At 39.6% G+C, this 27,048-nt stretch overlaps 1 protein-coding gene and 1 pseudogene across 4 annotated transcripts in view; one reads left to right on the top strand and one right to left on the bottom strand.

Moving 5' to 3' along the window:
• The first annotated feature begins 315 nt into the window (after positions 1–315).
• Positions 316–27,048, top strand: part of Pde8a (phosphodiesterase 8A) — a 154,425-nt gene continuing 127,692 nt past the window's right edge. For 2 of the 4 annotated variants that reach the window (XM_078051137.1, XM_078051138.1), the window contains exon 1: positions 316–1,264. In XM_078051137.1, coding sequence (XP_077907263.1) covers positions 1,058–1,264 — 207 coding nt within the window. In that variant the 5' untranslated portion in view covers positions 316–1,057. Of the gene's footprint in view, positions 1,265–9,550; positions 9,701–27,048 lie in introns of all 4 variants that reach the window. The other 2 variants (XM_021722922.3, XM_005320179.2) reach the window with 2 other exon arrangements.
• LOC101978355 (general transcription factor 3C polypeptide 6 pseudogene) lies at positions 20,828–21,565 on the bottom strand (annotated as a pseudogene).

The following is a 27,048-nucleotide window of genomic DNA, read 5'->3' as shown; positions in this document are numbered from 1 at the left end:
CGGTGCAGCACCGAGCGTGGGGATCAGTTCTGGGCCTGCGGGGCAGCGGAGTAGCATTCAGGAACAGCATGACGGATGACAGCTCCAAGGCTCAGTGACACGGACGTCACGCAGCCTTGAAGTTACAAGCGGGGACGGAACCTGCAGGTCTAGGTTCTAATGACCCTGAGTCAAAGAAGGTTGTGTATCCTTGGGCAAGTCTCTTTCCCATCTCTGGGCTGGTTGCGCATGCTCAGTTGCGGGCGGAGCCCCAAGAGGCGGCGGGCGCCCAGCAGCTTTGCATTGACGCCAGCAGCCGCTGGAGGTCACCGCTGGGGGCTGGGCGCGGCGTACCGTCTGTAAGACCCGGCGCGGAACGTGAACCGGAGCCGGAGCCCGAGCCCCGCCGCGTGCAACTCCCGCCGCGCGCAGCTGCTCTGCGATCCTCGACGGCGCGGCCCCAGGCCACGCCGTAGCCAGCTGCTTCGTTCACCGTCCGGCCGCCACCGCTGGCTCATCAGTCCTGTCAGCAGGAGCAAGTGAACAGCGCTCCCCTACCGCCGCTAGACCCAGGGGCCCTTTTCGCGGGGCGGCGGACCGACAGGCAGGGTCGAACCCCGCTGCTGCGGCGGTGGCGCAGTGACCAGCCAGGCGGGAGAGCATCTCTTCTGGCCTCGCGGCGCTCCAGAGGGCGGCGTTGCCAGCGCGGCGCGGGCTGTCTGCTGGAGCTGGGAGAGCGCAGATCTCCTCCCCGAAATTCCCCGGAAGCGCGGCGCTGCGCAGCGAGCGCGGCGATGTGAGGGAGGCGGCTGCCCCCGCCTCAGGAAGGGCATGTTCGGAGGGGCGGCCGCGGAGCGCCGCCCGCCCCTGCGCCCCCTCCCCGCGGCCGCTGCCGCCGCCGCGCCCGCTCCGCGATAAAAGGGCGGCCGCTCTGCCTGACGCGAGACCCCGCTCGCCGCCACCCGCCGAAGCAGCGATGACACGGCGCCCGCGGCGGCCCCGAGGCGCCGGGCGGGCCGTTTGCTGACCGGACCGCGGCAGCCGCCGCCGCCAGCGTGTCCGCCACGCCGCCGCCAGTATGGGCTGCGCGCCGAGCATCCGCATTTCCGAGAGCCGGGCAGCACATCCCGGCGGCAAGGAGGCTGAGGACGCGCCGGTCCCTGCGGCGCCGAGGCAGCCGTCCGTTCGGCCACTCCTCCCTCACTACTCGAAGAGGGACGCCCAGCCCAGGCCCCGCGGCGCTGGCCGCGCGGAGAACGAGGTTCGCGACGGCACCGGCGCGCAGGTAAGGGACGGCGGGCCGGTGCGCGGTGACACTCGGGCGGCGAGCGGCAGCTTCCCCCAAGGGTGGGTGGGCGCCGTCTCACGCCGCGGTGCCCCTGCCGGGCGTTGGATGGCCTCGACGGACCGCAGCGCCTAGAGGACCCACCAGTCCCTGGCCCCGGAACTACGGGGCTGCGCCTAGGACGCCATCCGAAGCGCGGGGTTGGTTCCTGGGTCAGACCCGACTCCTGGAGCAGCAGGGCCAGCTGAGTTTCCCCCTGGAGGGAACACTCAGGGAATTCTGGCGCGCCCCTTGAGGTGCCGGTGGTAGGAAGGGAAGGGCGGCTGATCCTGTGTAGGGCGTAGAACGCTGTCATCCGGAGTTTTCCCTCTGTCAGCTTCGGACACGCAATTTTCCATTTTCTTTGGGACTATTAAAATGTAATCTGGAACAACATCAGTTTTGCTTCATTGCACATGTATTTGAGGTTCACGTTTATTAGCGTACATATTGTATTTAAAGTGTATGTAATTAGAAAATACTATCCGAAATACGATTTTTGAAACATTCAGTAGAACGAAGTTGATTTTTTATTGAGCAGTCTCTCTGGGACCTTTTGTGACAGTTTTTTTCATTTTTCCTTTTTTAAATATTCCATGTCTTCTCCAGCACTTATTGCCTTGGCTTGCGCTTTGTCAAAGTTTCTAGACTTAGTTAGGGTTTTCTAAAGGAAATATAAAAGGGGCGGGGAGGTGGGGGGGGTGGGAAGAAAGTTCATTAACATACCCAGCAGCAGTTTTCCAGTTCTCTGATTTGGAATTTTAGAGCTAGCACTCATGCACTGGTTTATGTTTTATTAAAGTAGTAAAACAGAAAACTTTGGTGGGCTTGGCTGCAGATGGTTGAATATCATCCGTCTCATCATTACTGATTTTTAAGAGTCATTGGCAGAAATTTTTAGTCTCATCATTATCCATTTTTAAGAGTCATTGGCAGAAATTTTTATTTCCTTGATTACCGAGAACAGGTAAATCTCCCAAATTGGAAGATTTACCTGTTCTCGGTAAATCTTTTTTTACAAATTTTTTTTCTAGTTATGTATGAACTCACTGCTTTTATATATATATATATATATATATATATATATATATATATATTAGTTGTTGATGAACCTTTATTTTATTTTTTAAAATATATTTTTAGTTGTAGATGGACACAATACTTTTGTTTTATTTGTTTATGTTTATGTGGTGCGGGGGATCAAACCCAGTGCCTGTCACTGAACCACAACTCCAGCCCCTTGTCTTCAATTTCTAGTAGAAATTTCTGCTTTGTCTCTATGAAAAGGAAAATTTTTTTTCAGTGTTGCATAACTGAAATGATTTCTCACCTCTCCCTTACTATAAGTGAATATTCTACTTTGTTCTCATTACCAGAAGTTGAATTCCTTCAATAGATTCTTTGAAGAAACCTGTGATTATTAGGTTATTAAGCCACACTGCTTTTAATTGTCTGTGGGAAACTTTTGCATTAAACCTAACTAGCTTAAAAAAGAAAAAAAAAAGAAAAGAAAAGCATTACACAGGTGAAGCTTAACATGAAAACTTTAACAACTTTCAAGCTTTTGACCCAAATCTCACATGGATTATTTTGCATTAAGTAATATTGAACTTTTAGATTACCAGAGTAACCCTTTTAGTAAGAAGGATTTGATTCTTACAGGTCTTTTAATGGCTGCCTGGATGTCCTTAAATTCACTTAGGTATCTTGTAAGCTTCTCCAGTGCAGCAATTTATTCCATATGCTGGTAGATCCCTGAGTTTCTAAGAGTTCTAATTTTAGATATTCTGCTACCTTGGCAGACCTTTTTTTGGGGCCCAGAAAATAAATTCATCCTTACAGTGCCTAATCCAGTGGCATGCATATAGTAGGGGCTTAACAAATGTTTAGTACTTTTTAAATTGTTCACTGAACGATTATGCTTTTTCAGTTACTGTAATTTGATTCCATAAAGCTACTCTAAGGTAAAAATTAAGATATTTCCAGAGGAAAAGTCAGATTATAAATAACAACAATACAATCACAGACATAATCGTCCCTCCCATACTTGTTATTCATGAGTTGTACATTATATGCCATTTCTCAGTTACAGATATTTGTTTTTGAGTATAACAGGCAATGTGGCAGAGGTAAATAGCTTTTTTAAAGTTCAGTATTTTTTTTAAAAAATTTTAAACTGTAGATGAACAAAATGCCTTTATTTTATTTATTAATTTTTTCTATGTGGTGTCAAGGATCACATGTGCTAGGCAAGTGTAATATCACTGAGCTACAACCCCAGCCCAAAGTTCAGTATTTTTTCAATTAAAATTAAGATATACATATACTCTGGAAATTGAGAATTACATGTTAGAGAAATAGATAAACTTCTTGCAATCTAGCAAGCTCAAATTATTATACAATTGTTTTGAGTTTCTTTATATTATCACCCCAAGATCCAGTTTTTTAAAATCTTTTTTTTAGTTGTAGATGGACACAATATATTTATTTTTGTTTATTTTTGTGTGGTGTTGGGGACTGAACCCAGGGCCTCATGCATGCGAGGCAAGCGAGGCAAGCGGGGCAAGCGGTCTACCACAGAGCTACAACCCCAGCCCCCAAGATCTACTTTTAGTTCAGTAAAAGTTTCTTCTTGAAACTTCAGTATATATTTGAGTGGATTTCAACAAATTCAGTGGGAAAAGTTTTTCTGTTCCTGTAGCATGTAGTAAATGGCAATTCCTTAGTGGTGAGGAGATTAAATGCATCTTCAGATTAAACAGTATGTGCCCTGTACTATAAAGTATCCCATACATGATCAATGGAGCAGTTCGTGACCTGTTAATCAATATTACACACACACAGACACACACACACACACACACACATAAACAAACAAACAAACCAGTTCCATGGTCAAATCAGTTTGGAAAATACTGGCTCAAACTGTTTAGCTAACTTTTTTCATACAGGACTTGTCAGAGAACTTAATTTCTTAAAATGGCCCATGAATCTCAAGTGGTGTTTAGTGTGTACAGCATTTCCCCAACTTGTTTGATTATGGAGCACTTTTCTTGAGGTATATCTTGGGTAGGCCCATGTTAAGACCTGATTGCTTACTTGAGATACCAGTATTCAAAGTACAGGAAATACACCTAACAGTAAAACTCAACAAATGTAATTTACTTCTTAATGATTCCAAAGGTACTATAGGATCTTGAAGTACATTAGGCTGGGATGGCTCTATGAACTTTTTTAAGTATTACTAAAAATACTCTCTGACTGTTTATTCATTTCAGGAGTTATAGTCTGTGTGGTTACAGATAATGAGTGCTGTGTTCAGTTTGAACACTTACAGTTTTGTTTATTTTTAATCAGTGTGAGCTTTAACTGTAACATTTCAATATTTTCTTGTCAGTCTGTGATTTACTCCATTTCCCTTTTCCTTAGGACTCAAATTGCCCTTGAAATGTTCATGTGTGGGGGAAGGCCTGCTAGAGGAAACCCTGGGCTCACCCTCCCTTGCTTTTTACAAACCCTCAGTGCACTGCTAAATGGTTAGTCACCCTGCCCGAGTCTCACTGATCAACTTTATGAGGTGGCAGTCACAATTGTTTTGCTGTGTCCCCCAGGCCTGAAGCATAGTAGGCCTTCTGTAAACATTCCTTGAATTAGAGGATTGTGTGAATCAATGGAAAATCTACCTAGCTCATCTAAAGGAGAAAGAGAAACCAGTTTTCCTATAAAGTTTGGATTTTTTTTGTAGAAAACTCTCTTCAGTAAAATCTTTTATTCCATCCTAGTGAGCAGCATCAATTCTCTATAAAGATCTAAGAATTAGTGCAGCTGGGTGGGCAGTACACCACAGGTGACTGATAAGATGCAGCAATGCTGACCTCTGAGCAAGTGTTCATATCTTTGAGGGCTCACTGAGAATCCTCACTCATAGCTTGTCAGACTATGCTCCCTTTTGCTTCTTTGATTCTTTTTCTCCATTGGCTTTGCTTTTTCATTATCTCTTCCTCTCTTTCTGCAGTCTGCCTCCTTGCTTTTTCCTACCAGCCCCTTTCCTCCATAAAACTGGCCAAACTAGCCATTTTAGAAACAAAGTTCAGTGGTTTCTCAGTATTTCTTAACTACTGAACACAGTTTGTTGTCTGGTTTTTAAATTTTAAAAATTTAAAAATTTAAAAATCTTAGCTTCTCCAATTGCTAAGATTGTAGGCATACACCATCATACCTGGTTGCCTATTCTGAATTTATAAGTAGATTAATCACATTTTTATATTCACCTAAATTAATTGTGTGTGTGTGTGTGTGTATGTGTGTGTGTGTGAGAGAGAGAGAGAAAGAGAAAGACTGAGACTGGTTTTGTTTCTCCACCTAGAGATCTTTTGACCTTTGATAGATCTATGGAATTATTGAAAGTTTTCTTCTGAAAGTATAATTGAGAAAATGAGACCTAACTTTCCGCTCCAATCATAAATGACTATAATGTATCTCTGGAGTTCATGGTGGTGAGTTTTATCATTGCATGGTGCCTTTTAGTATATAGGATCTTACTGTCTCAACATGCTTAACTACAAAGATTTTTTTTTTACATTTTTTAAAATTCCAGTATATACATAAAATGTTTTGTATTTATTTAGTATCATTACCACCATAACTTTATGTGTGATTTTCAAGATGTACATTATGTCATAATTCTTTCACCTCAGCCCCACCCCAGAACAACCTGGATGGACTCTTTCTTTGTTGAAGTGAGGGTGGTGATGGGGCCTGTGGTCCCTTCTTGCACCAGTGTTCCCTTTGAAGTGGCTTGTGACACTGGTTTTCCTTTGGATGGCTTGCCCATTTGGACTGGGTTCTTAAACAGGAGAAGGGTCAAGATGTGAGGCCACAGAGCGAGACAGCTGTCTCAGAATAAAATAAAATGCCTTAAAGGACAGAATATATATATAAATTAAACAAAACAGAAAGAGAAGTTACTTAGGATATGAGTAAGCCCTTAGTTTTGCCCAAGGTCTGTGGCTTCAGCCTGGTTTTTTATGTTTTAAGCACCCTGCTAGATGTATCTCAGATGTTCTCATTTAATCCTTGAAACCCTGTGGGTGGCTGGCATCATTTCCCTTTTGCAGATGAGGCAGATACTAGGTTAGATACTTTCCCAGGGTCATACATTTAAGCTGGGATCAAATCCATTGTTCCTGGCCCTCATCCTTTGGTTGTGCCGATAACTACCTAGGTTGAATGTATCTTCCATTCTTTGGCCCTCTCTTAGGCTACAGGTGATGCTTAAAAAGCAGTCATTCTGAATTTGCATTACCAGGATTTTAAGTCTTTGTGAAAAAGTTGGTTATAGCCCTATCTTAGGCTCCTGTGTTTGTGGAAGTTGTAACATCTTCAGCCCTATTCCAGTTAACTTCTGAAATTAACCATCTTGTGACACTCTCTGGTCTTTCCTCTTTGTTGTCTGAAACACCAGTTGGTGGGGAATCCCTTGGGATTCTTTCCCTTCTCCCTCCTGCTCAGGCTACAGACAGCCTTCCTTAGCCAGGAGCTGATTCTTCCCACTGACTTCTGCCAGGAGTGCCTTTCCCCTAGGCCTGCATGTTGGCATCTCCAAGAGTTATTAAAGGCCAGCTGGAAATTTTCCTGAGCCCCTGGCTGGGCTTGCACTCTTTTCTGTGTTCTTGGGAACTTGACCTTCTCCTGTAACCTGTGTAAGCCTAGAATTTCTATTTGGGGTCTTCTCCTAGATTGTAGGCTACTTAAGAATAAGGACTATGCCCTGGTTTTATTTTGGTTCCTAAATGCTTGGCATACTTAGCAAATACTTGGATAAATACATTAGTCTTTGAGGCTGTCAGGGCTTCATGTTCCCCAGGTCTACACCTTGTTTATATTTAACAAAAATTGTTAGGGTATTGTTGTATGTATTTTAAGAAAAAGCCAGAATATCCTTGAGCCAGTGATTAATCTTTGGGGTTATTAGAAAAACTTTTGCCTCTAGTTTTGGCAGTTTCAGGTTGAGCAGTGTTCCTAGGTCCCCTCCCTCTGTTCTACTTTTGTTCTGCTCTGTTTGGTAAGAAGAGTGGTGAAATATCATGCTAGAGCATTGTTTTGACAAGTTTTGTGCTGCAGTTTCTTAGCTACAGGCGTGATGTGCAGTTTGACCATCCACACAGACCAGAAGGATATTGCAAAGTTCCCTGAACTTTGAGCATGATCTCAGGACTCCGGGATGGAGGGCTTGCCAGTGCTTTTATTCTGTTTGGGTTGAAAAATGCACCTTTGGTCTGTTGAGTTCATCTCTGTCACTACAGAATGGCTGCTCTCTCACTCTGCTAGTGGAAGAGCTCAAAAGTTCCCATGTTGTCCTGGGATGTTTGGAGTTTGAAGCAGTTCCCCAGTGAGATGTTTAAGAATACAGGAAAAAGAGCCAGAGATTTAGGTTTAGGCCATGTGATATTTGGTAAGTTCTGATCTTGGGTTTTCTCAAGTGTAAAATGAGGTTAGAATACCTGGATTGTAATGAGGATTACTTAAAATAATCTCTGTGAAAGTGTTTTGTGAATTCTAAGACATTAACACATGCAAGGATTGATCATTTTCTCAGTATCTTTTTTTTTTTTTTGGTACCAGGGGATGGTATTTCATTGTGGTTTTTGTTTGCATTTCCTTGGTGGTTGGTGATTTTGAGTACTTTTTCATGTGGTTATTGATCATTTATGTAACTTTCCTTTTGAAGTTTTTAACACTTTTTAATCAAAAGGAAATATAAACATAATATCTCTGGGTAGGGAAGGACTTATTAATGAGCAAGTTACACAAGGGTTTACCATAAAGGAAAGTGTCAATAAATTCAGTATATTAACTTTTCATCAAAAGAGAATGGAAAGGAGAGCCACTGACTGGAAGAAACATATTTTTAGTACCTAATGTCAATAAAGGATTAGTATCTAAAATATATATGGAACTTCTGGATACATTGGCCAACAATTGTAATGCCAACAACTCTGGGAGGCTGAGGCAGGAGGATTTCAAGTTCCAGGTCAGCCTCAGCAATTTAGACACTATCTTAAAAAATAAAAAAGGCTGGGGATGTAGCTCAGTGGTAGAGTTCTGTCTTTAGTTCTAAAGTAAATCAATCAATCAGTTAGTAAATAAGGAGCTCTTATAAGTCAATAAGTAAAAAACAGCCAGTTGAAAAATGGATGCAGACTTGGAGAGGCATTTCACTAAAGAGGCAACCAAATTCCTAATACTTCTATGAAAAGATTGTTATTGGGGTAAATGCAAATTAAAACCATAACAAAATAATGTTTTACATCTACCAAATTGGCAAATATTAAAAGCCTGACAGTATTTTGAGAAATTCCTGGACACTGTCCTTAGAGGTGTAAATTGTTTCAACCATTAAGGGAAACCCATTGTTGTTACTTAGTAACAACAATGAAAATGAACATGTGACTCTGTGACCTACCAGTTTTGCTCCCAGAAAACTTACACATCTTTACTAGAAATGTGTACTAGGATGTGCATAGCAGCATAGTTTTAAGTCTGAAACTTTTCCATAAACCAGAATGTCCATCAACAACATAAAGGATAAAACAAGTTGTGATACACTTTTAAGGAAGGAATACTTGATCTGGGGTTGTGGCTTAGTTGTAGAGCGTTTGCCTAGCATGTGTGAGGCATTGTGTTCCAACCTCAACACCACATAAAAAAATAAATAAACAAAATAAAGGTATTGTGTCTACAATTAAAAAAATATTTAAAAATAATATAAAAAAAGAAAGGAATACTTTACCACTGTAAAATGTATTATAGGTTCAGGTATAGCTATAGGTCAATCTCAGCTTAATGTTGAGAGAAGGTCAAGTTATGGAAGAATTTTGCAAAGTACAATTCTTTTTATTTAAAAAATATTTTTATTTAAAACTTAATAGCTAAGCAATATATATGAATATATGCACACCCAGAGATGTTAAAGCTATGAAGAAAATCAAAGAAACAATTATTATAAAATTCAGTTAGACAGGGGGCTGGGGTTATGGCTCAGTGGTAGAGCACTTGCCTGGCACATGCGAGGCACTGGGTTTGATTCTCAGTACCACATAGAAATAAATAAATAAAGTATACAATTTGTTAAAAATTTTTTCAGTTAGACAAAGTTTAAGGATTTAAATGGTTAATGGGTCGAGTGCCTAATATAGAGGATGTAGGAGGAATGTGCCAGACTCTGCCATTTTTTTTTTTTTTTAGGGAAGTTGTATAGGTCTCTGACCTGAAAGTGACTGATGAGCCTTGAGGGATGGAATAAGGATGTATAAGGAGGAGGCAAGAGCTTGGTCTGAATTGGTCATGAGGTGCAGAGAGGGATTTTGACCTGGGCTGAGAAGACTGAGGACTTGGGTGAGTGGAAAATGGGGGAAGAGGGTGGCAAGGGAAATGGTGGCTTGAGATCATGAGGAGGCTTCTGGGATAGAAAGGAAGGCCTGAAAACCAGGATGAAGAGTTTGAAGTCTATCCTGTAAACCTCAGAAAGCTCCCAAAGGCCTTTCATTTTCAGCAGGGTGGTTATAGGAAAAACATGTTTTATGAAGATGAAGTTTTAGGCAGAAATTGCAGTGGTGAGTGAAGAAAAGCTAGAGGTGGGCACCATCCAGGTCCTGTGGCAGTGGTTCAAGCAGGAGGTATGACCAGGTGGTTTGGGAAAGGAGGAAATGAGCAAAGGAGAAACAGAGGCTGGGATAGATTGGATTTGTGCAGGGAAGGGGTGGAGAAATGGAGGGTGACTCAGAGATTCGAGTTTATGGGCTTAGAAGGACTGTGATAACAGGCCACAATTTGTACAGTGCTTTATGGTTTGCCAGATGCTATTTTTGTACATCATCTCATCCCCTGTGAGGTAGAAAGGAGGGATTTTATTTTCCCTGTTTAAGACCTAAAGAAGCAGAAACTCTCCAAGTTTGTGGTGACCAACTACAGAAACAGGTTCACTTTAATAGCATAGGGTAAATGCCAGAGGAGAGAGAGTTTAGGGAGTGCATTTACTTTTCCTCATTTCACTCATTCCACCATGTTTATTGCTGAAACTTGAAACATACAGGAAACAACAAGGATCACTAAGAAGTTACTTGAATTGCATGGTCAGGAGACAGCCTCTCATAAAATGGTGGCGTGTTTCCTTCCATTCACGTTTATTGCTTTAAATAACTGTAATTAAAAACTTTTAAAAACAGTTTTGTTCTTTAGTTCTAGGAAATATTTAGCTATTATTTACTCAAATAATTCTCCCCTTTTCTCTCATTTCTCTTCTTCCTTCTGCAGCTTCCCAAAAGAGAGGATTTAGACACAGCTTGATCTGCATGCCTCCTGCCTTTCTTTTCCTTCTTCTCTTGATGCTGTCTTTGGGAAGATGTCTTGGTTCAGTCTTTTAGCTCACTAATCCATTCCTCAAGGCCTACACAGCTCCTTAGCCCATTGAATTTTTAAATTTGACTAGTTTTGTATTCAAGATTTATGGTTTGTTCTTTTTTTCATAATTGCTTATTCATGTTTTATGGTTACAACATACTCCCTTATCTCTTTGAGGATATTAATTATACTCACTTTAAAGTCCTATTCTGATTGCTGTTTATTTAAAACATTTTTTATTATGGTATAATGTGGGCAGCAAAGTATACAAAATCCTTAAGAATACAGCTTGATGAATTTATACCTATGTATGCTCCCAGGTAACCATCACTCAGATCAAGACAGAACACTTCCTGTACTTCAGAAGACTGCCATAGGGCTCTGCAGTGGTTTTTAGAATTTTAAACATTTTATTTTGAAAAACCTGAAGCATACTACATATTACTTAAACTATTTTTAGGTATACAGTTTAGTATACCTAAAGTATATTCACATTTTTTTAGATTTTTTTAAAGATGGAAACAATATCTTTATATTTATTTTATTTATTTTTATGTGGTGCTGAGGCTTGAACTCAGTGATTCACATGTACGAGGCAAGCGCTCTACCTCCCCATATATTCACATTTTTATTCGAGCATCACCACCATCTATCTTTGTAACTTTTTCATCTTGTAAAAACTGAAATTGCACATCCATTAACCAATAACTGCTAATTCTCTTTCCTGCCCCTGGCAACCTCCATTCTCTATTCTCTGTGAACTCAACTATTGTAGGTACCTCCTATAAGTGGAATCTTACAGTTGTTCTTTTGTGACTGGCTTATCTTACTTAGCATAATGGTGTCAAGGGTTATACCCTGGTCATATTTTAATAATCCAGTTGCTTATTTTAATATGTTTGACTTCATGATTATATCAGTTCCTTTTGAAGACTGAATAATATTCCATTGTATGTATGTACCACATTGTTTTTTTAAAAATATTTTTAGTTGTAGATGAACACAATACATTTATTTATTTTTTATTTATTTTTATATGGTGCTGGGGGTCGAACCCAGTGCCTCATACATGCTAGGCCAAGTGCTCTACTGTTGAGCTACACCCCCAGCCCACTACATTGTTTTTTCAATCACTGATGGACACTGGGGTTGCTCCAACTTTTGGCTATTGTGAACAGTGCTGCTGTGAACATGGATTCCCTGCTTTTAGTTCTTTTGGAAATATATCCAGAAGTAAAATTGCTGATTTTAATTTTTTGAGGATCTATCATAAGTATATACTATTTTGCAATGTTTCAGCTGATTGTACATTTGTGTTTCAATAATAATAATAATAATTTTTTGGTACTGGGAATTGAACCCAGAGTGCTCGACCACTGAGCTACATTCCTAATCCTTTTTAACTTTTATTTTAAGATAGGGTCTCACTAATTTGATGAGGCTGGCCTCAAATTTACAATCCTCTTGCCTCAGCCTCCTGAATGGCTATAATAGACATGTGCCACCATGCCTAGCTCCATTTCAGTAATTTATAAAATTTTTATCTAATATTCGTATCATACCATATCAGTATTCCCTATGATCTCAGAAATGTCCTGCATTTCATTTGCTTATGATCTTTATATTTGTTTTTATACACACCCTTTTCAAAGAGGCCTGGCCACTTGGGTCCCACCTTGCTTCTTTGAGCTGTCATTTAGCTTTCTACCTGCCATCTTTCTTGTAAACTGGAAATTGTATCTAAAATGGATTCATGGTAAGTATTTTGGTTAAAATATATCATTGGTCATTCATGAATGACATCAGAAGACAAGCCACCAGTAAAAGATGTTCAGATTGACGAGGTGAGTATAACAATCTGATCCCTCTGTTGTTGGGTTAAGTTCCTCTATGGTTAGATAAGTGTCTCCACAAGGCCCAGGTGTTAAAGTCTTGTCACCAATTTGTGGTGCTGTTGGATGTGATGGATCCTTTAGGAGTTGGGGACTGATGGAAAGAAGTTAGGTCATTGGAGGCATGCCCTTGGAGAAATTGGGACCCTGATCCCTCCTTTTACTTTCTCTTTGCCTCCTGGCTGTTATGAGGTGAGCAGTTTTCTCTTCCTGTGCATGTGCCCCACTGTGATGTACTGCCTCTTCTCCAGTCCAGAAGCAAAGGGGCCAACTGATCATGGATTGAAATTTCTCAAACAGGGAGCCAAAATAAACCTTTCCTCCTTATAAGCAGTTTAGCTCAAGGATTGTGTAAAATTGACAGAAAGTTGACTAATACAGTTCCCTTCATTTGACCCGAAAGTGATCTATATGGCATTTGTCACTGTACAGATATTCAATTCACCATTGGCTCTTCACTTATGGCTGGCTGGCTGGTGGCTTTGTTTCTTTCTTTTATTCATTCATTCTTTTTTTTTTTTTTTTTAAGAATCAGTTGGCAATCCTATATAAAACAACAATTTTGATTAGAGTTAACCAGAAATGTTTCCTCATCCAGTTTTTTTTCCCTATATTTAATAATTGGTGTTCTTTTTTACAGTAGAAGTTCCCCTGATCATTTGGGGTGGTTTGATGACAGTAAACTATACCTATTGGAAAGGAAAGATTAATAATTTTTTTTGCTTTAATTAACATTTTAATAGAAAAGGGCTATTGCCTCAAATGGTAAAGAGTACTGTTTTTTTTTTACTGAGTTTCACTTTTTTATAATTTTTTTTAGATGTTGATGAACCTTTATTATATTCATTTATTTTTATGTGGTGCTGAGAATCAAACACAGTGCCTCACACATGCTAGGCAAGTGCTCTACCATTGAGCCACAACCCCAGCCCTCATTTTTCTTTTTAACTTAATTGTGGACACGAATTTGTATTGGTTGCATGTATTTAGATCTATTACAGTTTTGCTTTTTTTTTTTTTAAGACCAAAATTGTATTAAACTACCTTTGGCTAGTCAGAGCTCCTTCAAATTGACTTCTGTGTTTTTTGACACAATCCTATTAATCTTTTTTTTTTTAATGTTGTAGATGGACACAATACCTTTGTTTAGTTTTTTTATGTGGTGCTGGGGATCGAACCCAGTGCCTCATGCATGCTAGGCAAGCGCTTCACCACTAAGCCATAACCCAATTTATAATCTCTTAATCTTTGAAAGCATAAACAATCAGTTGTTTCAGCCTCGACTTGTATCTTCCTTGTCCTAGGCCAAGAATGGACTTTTTCTCCAAGGTGCCCTGGTTCCTCTCAGGGAAGTGGTGTTAGAAACTACAGTCTAGGAGCTAGGGATACTCATTACTCTAGAAGTGGTATTATTTGGGGGTCATTTTAATGGCTAGATCTGGAAAATGTATATAGTAAGACCCTCCAGAAATACATATTTATGTTTCAATTTAGGTTTAATAGTTCAGTTGCTTATTTTAATATGTTTGATTTTTTGTAATGTATCATTTTCCTCTTACACCAATTTTGGTTTGTCTTCCTTTGCTTTTAAGTGTAAGTCCTTGTCTATCCAGATACATAATAGTTAAGTATTCAGTCATATATTTTACAGTTTTTATTTTATTTATTTAATTTCTTCATTTAGTTTTTAAATTTGAAATTTGAGCACATGATGTGAGGTAAGGATAATAACTAGTTACTTTAGTTGAAATAACTAGTTACTTTAGCTGCTTTTATTTGAGCTATTCCTTTTTTTCCCAGCTGGTTTATACTTTTACATTTATACTTCTTTGGATTATCTATTCCTATACTGTTACTACACTGATTTCATTTTTATGACTTTATATCACGTTTTAATTCAGTGTTTGGTAAGGTTAATTCCTTTCTTTATGCCTCACTTAAATTTTTTTAAACTCAATTATTGTTTATTCTTCTTCCATGCCAATTTTAATTATTTGGTGCTGGAGATTAAACTCAGGGCCTAGTGCATGCCAAGAATGTGCTCCACCACTTGTACTTACCCCCTACCAATTTTATAATAATTTTATTTTACCTGCAAATTTGTTGTTGGTGAGGGGAGATTCTGATCATATTGTAGTCAAATCCACTGTAATTTGGGAAGAATGGATAACTTTAAAGTTGTTGTAGTAGTCCATTTTCCATTGCCAAAACAGAATACTCGAGGCTGAGTACTTTATAAAGCAAAGAGATTTATTTAGCTAACTGAACTTTCTAAGTCTTGAAAGTTTGAGATAAGTGGCTCCATTGATTCAGCTTCTTCTGAGGACCTCCTTGACTGTGTCACTTCATGGCAGATGGAATCATGGCAGGAGTGTATGTTGGAGAGATCACATGATAAGAGAGGAAGCCAGGGAGCAGGTGAAGACCACACTTGCTCTTTTATAACAACTTTCTTGTAGGAACTAACAGGATCCCACAGAAACTATATTGAAGGCAATGACCCCAGTGACCCAATTGCCTTCCATAGACTCCCGCTTTTAAAGGTTCTACCACTTCCCAGTATTACTACATCGAAGATCAAGCTACCAACACATGAACCCTTGGGGGATACATCCGCACCATAGTCAAACCAATAATATTTATTTTTTCTGTCCAGTAATGTGATATTTATTATTCATTTATCTTGTTTTTATATATTTTCATATGATTTTGATATCTTTTTAGGAGGCTTTCATGTGGTCAGAGTAGTTTTTCATTAACTCTTGTCTCATTAGTTAGATAAAATACTTGATATTGTTGAAAAAACTATTTTCTAAACATTCTTATAGTTTTTCAGCAGATTGTTTTTGAAATACATACATATTCCAAGTGTATGATATTTGGGATTATTGGGATAGATGTTTATGTTATTACCCGACTGATCGTTTTGGGTCTTTCTGAAGGAATACTTTTTAAAATTCTTTTCTTTTTATTATTGTATTATAGTTATACATAATATTGGGGTTTGTTTTGACAATTATACAAACATGGAATATAATTTACTCTGATTCAGTCCCCAGTACTTCCCTTTTTCCTTCCTACTTCCCTCCACCTCTTCCCTTCCCTTATTGGTCTTTCTTCTATTTATAGTTTTTTTTTAATTAGTGCATTATAGATACACATAAAGGTGAAATTCACTCTGGTATATTCATACATGTACTGAGGATAGTTTGGGCAGTTTCATTCCACCATCTGAAATTTTATTTATTTTTTATTTTTTGGTCCCAGTGATTGAACCCAGCAGGGCTTAACCACTGAGCCACTTCCATAGCCCTTCTTATTCTTTGTTTTAAGATAGGTTCTTGCTAAGTTACCTAGAGCCTTGCTGAATTGCTGAGGCTGGCTTTGAACTTTTGATCCTTTTGCCTCACCTTCTGCGTAATTACATGTGTGTGCCATCATATATACATACATGTAATTCTGCGGGAATTACATGTGTGTGCCATCATACCTGGCACATGCATAGGAATTTAAAATTAAAAAAATTTTTTTCTATTGTGTTGGAGCTTAAACCCAGGGCCTCAGGCATGCTAGTCTAATGTTCTACCACTGAGCTACAACATTATACCTACATTTAAAATTTTAATCATGAATTTTATTTAATTTTTTTTTTTAGTTATAGATGAACACAGTACCTTTATTTTATTTTTATGTGGTGCTGAGGATCAAACCCAGTGCTTCATACATGCCAGGCAAGTGCTCTACCACTGAGCCCCAACCCCAGCCCCTTAATCATGAATTAAAAAAAATAATTTCTAATATTATTTTATATCTTGACTCCTAAATTTTATTAAAAATTGCAGCTATTTTAAAAGTTATTAAAATTTCTTCAAAACAACTTATATGATGCTAATGCTGCCATGTATATCTTCCTACAAAAGTATGTACAAGTGTGATCATTTTCTTGAATTTATTCTTAGAAGTTGAATCTACTTTTAAGTCTTGGTTTAGAAAACAATTCTATTAGGTCAGGTTTTACAACATTTTGGGGTTCTCTGCAAAGAATTTATGTGTAAATTTAAATTTACACAGATTAGTTATATTTTCTTATTGAAATCTTTCATTTTCTGAATAGTTTTATTTCCTAATAGGATCTTTGACTTTACCATAACCAACTTCCTTGTTTTGTGGGGAGGAACTTGAAAGCCTCAGGCATTTGGGAAACATATCCAAGATTACACTGCAAGTTTTGGCAAGGCCAAGACAAGAACCCCAAGTTAGCACTTGCTCCTTATTTCCCTGGTACTGTTTGTATTTGTGAAAAGTAGGCTAGAGATAGTTATTTTCTGTAGTCATTTCATGAGATATCCAGGCATCAAACAAATTGCTCTCCTAATTCAGGTTTGTGAGATGTACTCTTGTCCCTTGGTTTTGCTATATCAGAGGCGATAAAGAAATTGAATACCTGGAATTTCTAAGCTTGGATACTATTAGGGAATTGCTTCATTATTGCAAAATGGCTCTGTTTTTACTTTAAAGACCATTATACATATTTGTTTTTCCTTTTTAGTTTGCATCCTGAGTGTATGGAGTTGGAGTTAGCATGCAGTGAGACCTATATAGCATTTACATAATCACTCACTGGATATTTGACCAGCTCTTTTACTGTTTTAACATTTTTATAAAAGTAGGAAGTTTTGGTTCCTTTTTCTCCTTTAACTCATTATGCCATGTCTTTTCTGTTTTTTCTAAAGTTAAGAAATAGGATCTTGAAAAGCCAAAAATTCCAAGGAAGGTGAGCTATAGTAGAACTTTGCCTTGAGATAAAGAAGGCAGGTGTGGCATCCAGTGTGGCCCTGAGGTTCAGCAGGATTATCAGAAGTATCAGAAGACCTCCCTGGGATTCTGTGATCTCTAGAGATTAGTTTTCAGAGGCTGAGAGTTAGGAAGTGTTTGAGTGGTCTCCTAAGTCTCACTTCTTGAATTCCATTGTAGGCATTCTGTTTTCAATTCTCCATCTACACAGAGAACTTTAGTTTGATAAATGTTTGTGATAAGGAGGTCACTAATTCCTTATTGAACAATAAAATATTTCCTCAGTCATTCAGCATATATTCATTTAGTGCTTACTGTGGGCCAGGAACTTTACTAGTCATTTGCTGGCCACATGAAGATGAGTAAGATGTGGCCTCCCTTTTTAGATGATCTGCTCAGTGGAGGATGAACTTGCCTCTAATTGTATGAGTCTCCCTTGTCCCTGGGTTCTACAGTGCCTGTTCAAAATATGAACACACTGTTATTGTCATATTGTCACAGGGGCCAGGGGAATTGGAATCATAAGATTTAGGCTTGAATTTTGACTTTGGTACTTTTTAAAAAATATTTTTTAGCTATAGATGGACACAATACCTTTATTTTGTTTATTAATTTTTATGTGGAGCTGAGGATTGAACCCAGTGTCTCAACGTGCTAGGCAAGCACTTAACCACTGAGCCACAACCCCAGCCCAGCTTTGGTACTTTTTTTAACTGTGTAAATGCATACAGTTCCTTGTATGGAAAATATGACTATGAGAGAATATATGGAAACATAATTTCTAAGCTATTATGCATCATAGGAATGATAGACATTTCTTGATTCTCATTGCTTGTTATCCAGAATTGTTTTCTCAATAATGGGTCAGTGGAGAAGGAAGCTCTGTTATAATTCTTTCAGTGCTGCTGAATATTCTGATAATGGAAAAATAAACAGGGGTATACTGCTTTTCTGGCCTATAAACCAAAAAATAATTTTCAGTGCCAAAAACTTGTGTTTGTCTTGAGAGGCTAAGAATGTTTCTACAATGTAGGATAGCTTCAGATTGCACAGTGAGTCTCTTGGATCATCACACAGTTTTGATTTAGGTTGGGTTGTTTATGAGCTAGCTTTTGCTTACTATCCTCATTTCCTGCTGGGAGTGGTTTCTGGTCAAGGCTCCTAAGAGTTGAACCTGTCCTTCCCTTGTGCAGACATTTGTCATCAGGGTAGGGTACCTTTCCCATACCCAGGCTTGGACAGACCTCTGGTTGTGGCACTGCATCTGGGCCTGGCTTCTCCCCATCAGGTCGGTGTGGAGCCACCAGCTTCTAAACAGTGGCTGTGAAGGCTTTGCTCCTGCCCCCAGCATTCTTAGCTTTTTCTACTTCTGTAGAGCCAGTTTGCCTAAATAATTTGCCTTATTTTTCTCTTTCATGAGAAAATTTTCTGGAATCTCAATTACATTTTATCTGTTTTTCTGAATAGTATGTTTTTAGATCTCCTTTCTGTAGTTCTCAGCTAACTAGAACCTGATACAGAAAAGGAGCAAAGTAAACAAAGCAAGTATGGTTGTGCCATTGCCCTGCTTAAAGCCCTCTGTGCCTCCACCTTGTCACATTCACTCCTGTCTTTGTCCTCTGGGGCCCAGCCTGCTTGGGCTCTTGCCCTCTCTCCTGCTTCGTCCTGTGCTGTACATGCTAAACACCTCAAGTATGTATATTCAGTGACTTCTGGACATTTCAACCATTCAGTTCCTTGCCAATGATCTGCTGAGAAATTCTCCCCAACTTAGCACAACGACAGAAGACCCTTGATGAAGGTAGGGCTCTGAGAGAGAAGTAGGTAACTGTTAGAGGAAGGGTTTTATGTGTGGAACAAATTCCTCAGAATTTCGTGTTTGTGCTAATTCAGTACAGAAACAAAGCAAGTCTAAAATGGGATAGAGGGTTTTGCCTGGCAAGGTCAAGCATACTCAGGATAGGGAGGGCCTGGGGGCTGTTCTTGGATGGTGTTTGGCCCTCCCAGCTGTTTGGCTATGGCCCAGAGAGCCGAAGAAGGTCACCAGAGAGCAGATGGATATTGTAGGGACCAGGGGAGGTTGTGAGTGGCAACTGAACTGCTGGTGGAGTCCAAGGCTGCTGCAGGGGCCTACTATGTAGGGCACCTGAAGAAGCTCTCCTGTCATCATAAATTAGAGATCTTCTGGGGTTGATGGCATACTACTAAGGGTTGGGTTATGAGATCACTGCATGAGCATGTGGGACAAACAGACTTTTCTGTGATAAGCTTGGCACTTGTTTTTATCTAGTTGTGACAACTTATTAAAGCATAGACCACTAACCTGGAAATCTGCTAGAACTGAGATAATATAAAAATAATTTAGCTCCTTTTTTGGTTCAATGATTTGCTAGAGTGACTCTCAGAATCTTGGAGAACACTTTTCTTACTAGGTTGGTGGTTGATTATATAGGAAATATTAAAGGATACACAGAACAGGCAGATGGAGAAATATATAGCATCAGGTTTGGAAAAGTCCCAAGCACAGCAGCTTCTGTCCCTGTAGACTTAGGTGTGCCACCCTCCTAACACATGGTATGTTTTCTTTCAACAACTTGGAAGCTCCTTGACCCATCTTTGTGGATATTTACAAAAGCATCATTATATAACATGATTGATTAAATCCTCAACCATTGTCATCAACTCAACTTTTCTCTCTCGTCTTTTTTTTTCAGGGGGACCTGATAATTTCAGCACTCTAATCACCTGGTAGATTCCCCTGGCAACTAGCCCCCTATCCTATGGTTGGTTATACAAGAGCTTTTCATAAATCATTAATAAACTCAACTGAGTTGAAAGGGACTTGTGATGGGGCTGGGGTTGTGGCTCAGCAGTAGAGCACTCACCTAGCACATACGAGGCCCTGGGTTCGATCCTCAGCATCACATAAAAATAAATAAATAAAATAAAGGTATTGTGTCCAACTACAACTAAAAAAAATTAAAAAGAAAGGGACTTATGATGAACAACAAAGGATGCTTCTTATACCTTGATTTTTCTAGAGTTGCTCCAGAGTTGTTTCAGGACAAAAGGCATTGTAACAAAAAGAAGTTGTTAGCCAGGAACTGTACTTATTTCTTCTTATGTCCAACTATGCTTTCTTATTAATTCCAACTTGAATATGTTTCTTTAATTCTGACTTTGGTATGTTTGTATTTTTCATTTTATTTTTGAATTTAGTAGATGTCACATAAATTTTTTTTTACATATTTTAAAAATTTAATTCATATCTGGTCTTGAATGAATCTGGTGTATTAAGTTGTGCCCTAACTGGAAACATATAGCCAAGAAAAACAATAAAATATATGGAACTGACTGAAAGCTACACAATTGATTATTTAGCATAAAAAGTCTTTTTTAAAAAGTTCATGACTAGTTAGTTATTAGGAAAATCATTTCATCTAGGAGTGATTTTTAAGGCAGCATCTTGGAGTTTCCATAAAAACTTAGAACCTTCCATCTCAGAAGAAGGGATATCAACAAGAGGACCAAATTTCTCTATATCCAAGTGCAGTGGTTTCTTCTGTTCATAAATCAGGTTTGAACTATCGTTCATTAACATCTCTTGCTCTTCTAACTCCAAAGGTTTATTGAGGCTGGAGTTACAATTCAGCTTCATTTTCATGTAGAAAGCTACAAATCATGTTGAGTCTATAGGAGAAATATTATCCTTCATTTGTAGCCATTCTGCCCCACCTATGTTTTCTTCTCCTTTCTTCTGTTCTGTCATAAGAGTTCTTGTCATGCTGAACTTCTTCATTGTATGGTATTATATTTTAGCACTATTTTATTATTGCCTTCTGCATCTGCATTTTAAACATTTTCTTCAGATAACATGAGTTCTAAAAATATTTTCATAGTCCCCAGAAGAGCATAGCTATCCAATTGTAGAATGGCCCTTTCAGTGTCAATTCCCAAAATCTTGCATTTATTTTCACATTTTGAGAGAAAGTTTGGATTAGTAATTCCTGATAATTCTACCAGAACTGCTTCTAAGGTACTTTTCCAGAACTTCTCCATTTTTACTATGGTAGTTTTTTTGAGACCCTTTTTCTAATTACAGTTGTTTCTCAGTATGCACAGGGGAATTGATTCTAGGATCCCCCAACCCATAGCATAATCTGTGTATGCTGAAGTCCTGTATATGATATAATGTTTGCATATAATTAGCATGTCATTAATCATGTCTAGATTACTTATAATACCTGTACATGCTGTGTAATAGTTGTTTTACTTATTGTTTAGGGAATAGTGACAAGAATCTGTACGCATTCAGTACAGATGCAGTATTTTTTTCTGATTATTTTCTATCCATGGTTGGTTGAATTTGTGGACACAGAGCCCACAGATACAGAGGAGGCTGAATGTATGTTAGTCAGGATTCTTTGGACTGCAAGTCCAGTGTACTCTGAGGCCAGAAGAGGAATTTGTGGACTGTCATAGCCTGGCTTACATAAACAAACCAAGGGAAGGACATGGGTTTGCTAACCCTGAGACAAATGAAACCAAGATTTGTTCCATCTTTTCCTCTTACCAGTTATCTTCTTTTTCTTGTGCTGTTTTTTGCTGTTCACTAGGAAACAATGCCACTGGCTTCATTTTGTAGCTTATAAATGGAGATATTTTTTCATTAATTCCAACTTGAAAAGTCCAGGGGAGGAGCTAAGATGGGCCTGGCCTGGAATACTGGCCTGTCTCAGTGGCCTGTGGGTGGCCTCCATGATAGGCAACAACTTTCACAAAACTGGGCATTTGGAATGGGAAGGAATACCCAGATGAAGGAAGGGTGTTGGTCAGAGAGAACAAAGCTGCCCTTACACTGGGATTCTGCCCAGGCTTCTTAGCTTAAGAATTAATGCTGGGCTGGGGATGTGGCTCAAGCGGTAGCGCGCTCGCCTGGCATGCGTGCGGCCCGGGTTCGATCCTCAGCACCACATACCAACAAAGATGTTGTGTCCGCCGAGAACTAAAAAATAAATATTAAAAAAATTAAAAAAAAAAAAAAGAATTAATGCTACTTTTATATATAATGACAGTCATTCTTTATGCTGACTCTGAGATAGCTTGCATTCTGAATTATCAGAAACTTTTCACTCACTCATTTTGCCAAGAGAACAATGAATGATAACACATGGGAAAATTTCATCAATGTTTGACATAGAAAGGGCTTCCTATTTGACATTGTCTCTTATTCTGTGTATTATTGTGTGTATTATTATTGAGGCTGGAGTTACAATTTAATTACTCTGCTCTTCATTACTTCTTATTTATTTATTTATTTTTATGTGGTGCTGAAGATCGAACCTAGGGCCTCACACGTGCTATGCGACTGCTGTACCACTGAGCCACAATCCCAGCCCCATTACTTCTTTTTGTACTTGGTACTTTCATAGTTATTATTTGCTCATAATTCTTTTTTTTATTCCAGTGATAAGATCACTGCATCCTGTGTTCTGATTCTTCAGCTATATATTCTTCACTATATCTTTGGTGGGTTATCTAACCTTGTGGATTTTAACCTATTAAGAGAGGCTGATAGAAGAGTCTCGATTATGTAAAATTTAAAATTCGTATTTCAGGGGATCATTTGTGGCTCTGCTGTCTTCAACACATGGGTCCCAAGGTCACTGTGCTTGTTGGTATGGACAAGCTCCAGAATCAGGTCTCAAGTGATCCATGTCAGTTTGTTCACATTCTGTTGGTCACATGGTCACACTGACTGGGAAATGTGGTCTAGCTGAGTGTCCAGGAAGAAGAGAAACTGGGTTTGAATAGCTAGACAGTCTCCACACTTCTTGGTAACTTTTGTTATTTTCCCCCTTTCCCATACATGGCAGTTGTGTCATTTGGGTGGGATTGAGCCCACTCCCTGTCCCAGTTCTCCTTGCCCCAGTTATTGGTTCAAAAATAGAAACATGACCCAGGCCCAGACTAGGCAGGGCTTGGAAAGCCTCTGGTCCCTATTAATAGTTCAGGGCAAGCATATGAGGCTAACTGTCCCAATTGCTGTAAAATGGTGGAGGGAAACACCACTCCATCTTGATGGCAGAACCAATTCTTGGAGAACAAGCTTAGAGAATTGCAGAATCAGAGTTGGAGTCCTTTTGAACCTTGCCTGAAGTGCACAAGAGCTGATGCGGACTTTGCATCAATAGGAGCCATTAAATTCACTTTATCGCATAATAATTTGAGGTTAATTTTTCTCTGCTTGCAACCACAAGCATTCTGATTGATACACTTATAAAATGGAAAGGGAGAAGGGAAAGAAAAAGGTTAGAACCTGGATCTTAAGTTCCTTTTCCTTTCATTGTTGACATTTATGTGGTGTTTCTTGAATATTTGAATACTCCCAAGCAAGGTCTGATTAGATGGTATCGAAGCTTGATTTCCCAAATCCTTAGAATTACAGCAGGGATCATTCTATTCTTTCAAATTCTTTTTTTAAAAACTCTTATACAATGATTTCTCTTTGAATAATATATAGTTCTTTTGAGGAATAAATTATGACACATCTACTAAAATGAATGGAATATAGACACATGATTTCTTTTCCCATATTTTAGCAGATTCTCTAAAATTTGTCTTTTCATCAAGCAGGTGTATATAATAGATATATCATACACATTACAGAATGCATTTGATTTATAGCTGTATATTATCTCTGTTTTAGTAATTTTTTGAGTTGAATGTGCCAAACCCTTTTGAATAGTTTGTCAAATTTGTTGATTTTATGTAGCACCTTCAATTTGAAAAAAATGTCCCATGGGGTTCCTGAAAGAACATTTTAGGAGAATCATGTTGTATTCAGTAAGGCAGTTTGAATAACCTGCTAACTATGCATGGACTTTGCTTAAGAAGCTCATGTACACAACCAGAAGCCCCTGGCTCAACCAAAGACACCTCATACACCTGTGGTAACAAATGTACAGCATCAAGATCCAATCTGAGCCAATTGTGGTGGTGCATGCCTATAATCCTATAATTATAGGATTGTGGTGGTGCATGCCTATAATCAGAAGGCTGAGACAAGAGAATCACGAGTTCAAAGCCAGTCTTAGCAAAAGTGAGGGCTAAGCAACTCAGTGAGTCCCTGTCTCTAAATAAAATACAAAATGGGGCTGGGATCTGGCTCAGTGGTTGGGTACTCCTGAGTTCAATTCCTGGTAAATCGCACCCCCCCCTGCAAAAACAAATAAACAAACAAACAACAACAACAACAAAACACCCCACAAACCAGCCTGATTAATTCCTCAGAACATAGAGAACAGCAGAGAGGTGATAGCCTCAGCAGTAGAACTGACTTTGTTTTCAGAAAGGCTTTGAGGTAACTTCAGAATACTTACAGTAGGATGAAAATAGAAAAAGGAATTGGGGTCAAGGGAATGTAAGGGGGTTTAATCAGTGAAGTCAAGAGTCAGCAGTTTGTAGACATTGCCACAGGGACATGCATGGTTGTCACACATTTGGCTCTGAGTTTCCCATAGTCTCACCAAAGAGGGAATTTAGCAGTGACTCAGGAACAGTTGTTTCTGAGCTGAGGCCCAAAGGAATTACTCTCCTGGGTCCTTTTTGAGAAATGGGGTGCTTACTAGTGTTTCTCTAATAAATGTGTGTTCATGAGGAGGAGAGGAGTGGTCAGGAACATGGACTTGGTGCCCAGCCATCTTGGGACATTGTGCATTTATGTGCTGTTTTACAAAGTTGTGTGATCTCTTTTTTCAGCAGTGCTTGGCCACCCTTTAGTGTGGTGGAGGTCTAATGTGAACAATTGGATGGATCTAGAATTGGAATTTTGCATTTTGCAGCTACTAACAAGGTGGATGAGAGAGTAGGAATGAGGGTGCTGGGTTTAACAGAAGTAACAGGTATTAGAGGAACCTGGGGAACTAGAAGAACAGGTGGAGATGAGGGCAAGGAAACATCATTTAAAGGGGACTGGAGGTTATGGGCTTAGCATAGTGCATAATAGGTGGAATTGCTGAACACCTTTAACTCAGTCTACGGTAGTGAAGACTGCCAGCCACAAAAGTGCAGAAATACGCAAAGCTGATCCGTGCTGTTGGAAGTCAGCATATTGGTACTGGAAAAGGATTCTGGGGGTACCTGGTGTGCTGGTGATTTTGCTTCTTTTTTTAAAAAAATTTTAGTTGTTGATGGACCTTTGTTTATTTATTAATTTATACTTGGTGCTGAGAATCAAACCCAGTGCCTCACACATACTAGGCAAGCGCTCTACCACTGAGCCCCAACCTCAGCCCCTGATTTTGCTTCTTGATCTGGGTGCTGGTTATACAGGTATGTTCAATTTGCAAAGATACATCTACTAGTAAAAGTACATAAATATGTGTACATTTTCTGTGTATATTAATGAAGTGTAAAAAAAGAAAGAAAAAGAATGAATGTACACTTGGATGTCAGACCACTTGTTTTCATATCCAAACTCTTGTCACCTTGTAGCTGTGGGGCCTTGGACAAATTTTACTTTACCTCTCTGCCCTCATATTTCAAATCATATAAAATAATAATAATAACACCTAAATCAGAGAGTGTCAGGAGGATGAAATGAGTTGATACATGTCCAACAAATACTCCCTGAGTATTAGTGATTATTAGTGATTTTTGTTAGTAATGGTTATTATTATAAATGAGAGTGTCTGAGGGAAAGCTGATGAATTGAGAGATTGTGGTCAGATTGCTCCTGGACATTCTGCCAATCAATATCTGGGGTGGGGCAGGGGTCCCCAGAGTGGGATTGGGCTGCAGGTCATAGTCACAATAAAAGATAAGGAACTGTGAGGGGGTGGTGTCAGACTTGGGATGGAGAAGATGGAGCTTGGGGCACTGAGGTCCTTAGTGAATGTGAGTGGTCCAGAGATCAAGGGAAAGTGGTGAAGGTGGCATTCCTGGGTGATGTCACCCTATAGTTGTGGGCCTCAGAGACCTAGGAGTGGAGTGCTTCTTTGAGAGTGGTAGTGGAGTGGTCTGGAGGAGTGTAGCTGTGGCCTTTGCAGAGTCCTGTTCGAGGGCTTTTCCAGGAGTCTCTGAGCCTGTGCAGTTAGTAGCCCAGAGAAGCGTCAGAAGCCAGGAGATTTTTGCTGTTGTGTCATTGAAATATGAATTAATTACATCTGTTTCAGTTTTTTCAGAATTCTATTCTCAGTCTTCTGATACCTGTAATGGTCTGCCTGGCTCGCTGTTTCTACCTTTTCCTGGAAATCTTGATTAGGTATTTCTCCCCACCAGATCCTTTTTCCATACTCTGTAACTTCAGTGATGCTGGAGGAAGTTAGTCATTCTTATCCCACCCCCTGGGCCTAGTGGCAGTTATACTCTCATCTGAAATTCTGCCGCCACGTGCAGGCCTTGTTTCTTACACCCTGTCAGGACTGCCTGATGCTTGCCCCACAGCTGGGGTCTTCTTTGCTTTTGGCCAAACCCTTTTCTGACCCTTACCCCAAGGATGAGATCCTCTCACTTGACAAGACAAGGACTTCCTTTCATCTTCTGACTCTTCTGCCTTTGCTACCACCTTCACCTCACCCTTCCCCACCCCTGCCTGCTGAGCCATTGCATTTTCCTGACTCTCCCTGAGGCAGTCATGTCTGCCAGCATTGTCTG

Source organism: Ictidomys tridecemlineatus, chromosome 5, assembly GCF_052094955.1.
Source record: "Ictidomys tridecemlineatus isolate mIctTri1 chromosome 5, mIctTri1.hap1, whole genome shotgun sequence".
Lineage (NCBI taxonomy): Eukaryota > Metazoa > Chordata > Mammalia > Rodentia > Sciuridae > Ictidomys > Ictidomys tridecemlineatus.
This window is presented reverse-complemented; position numbering and strand designations above follow the sequence as displayed.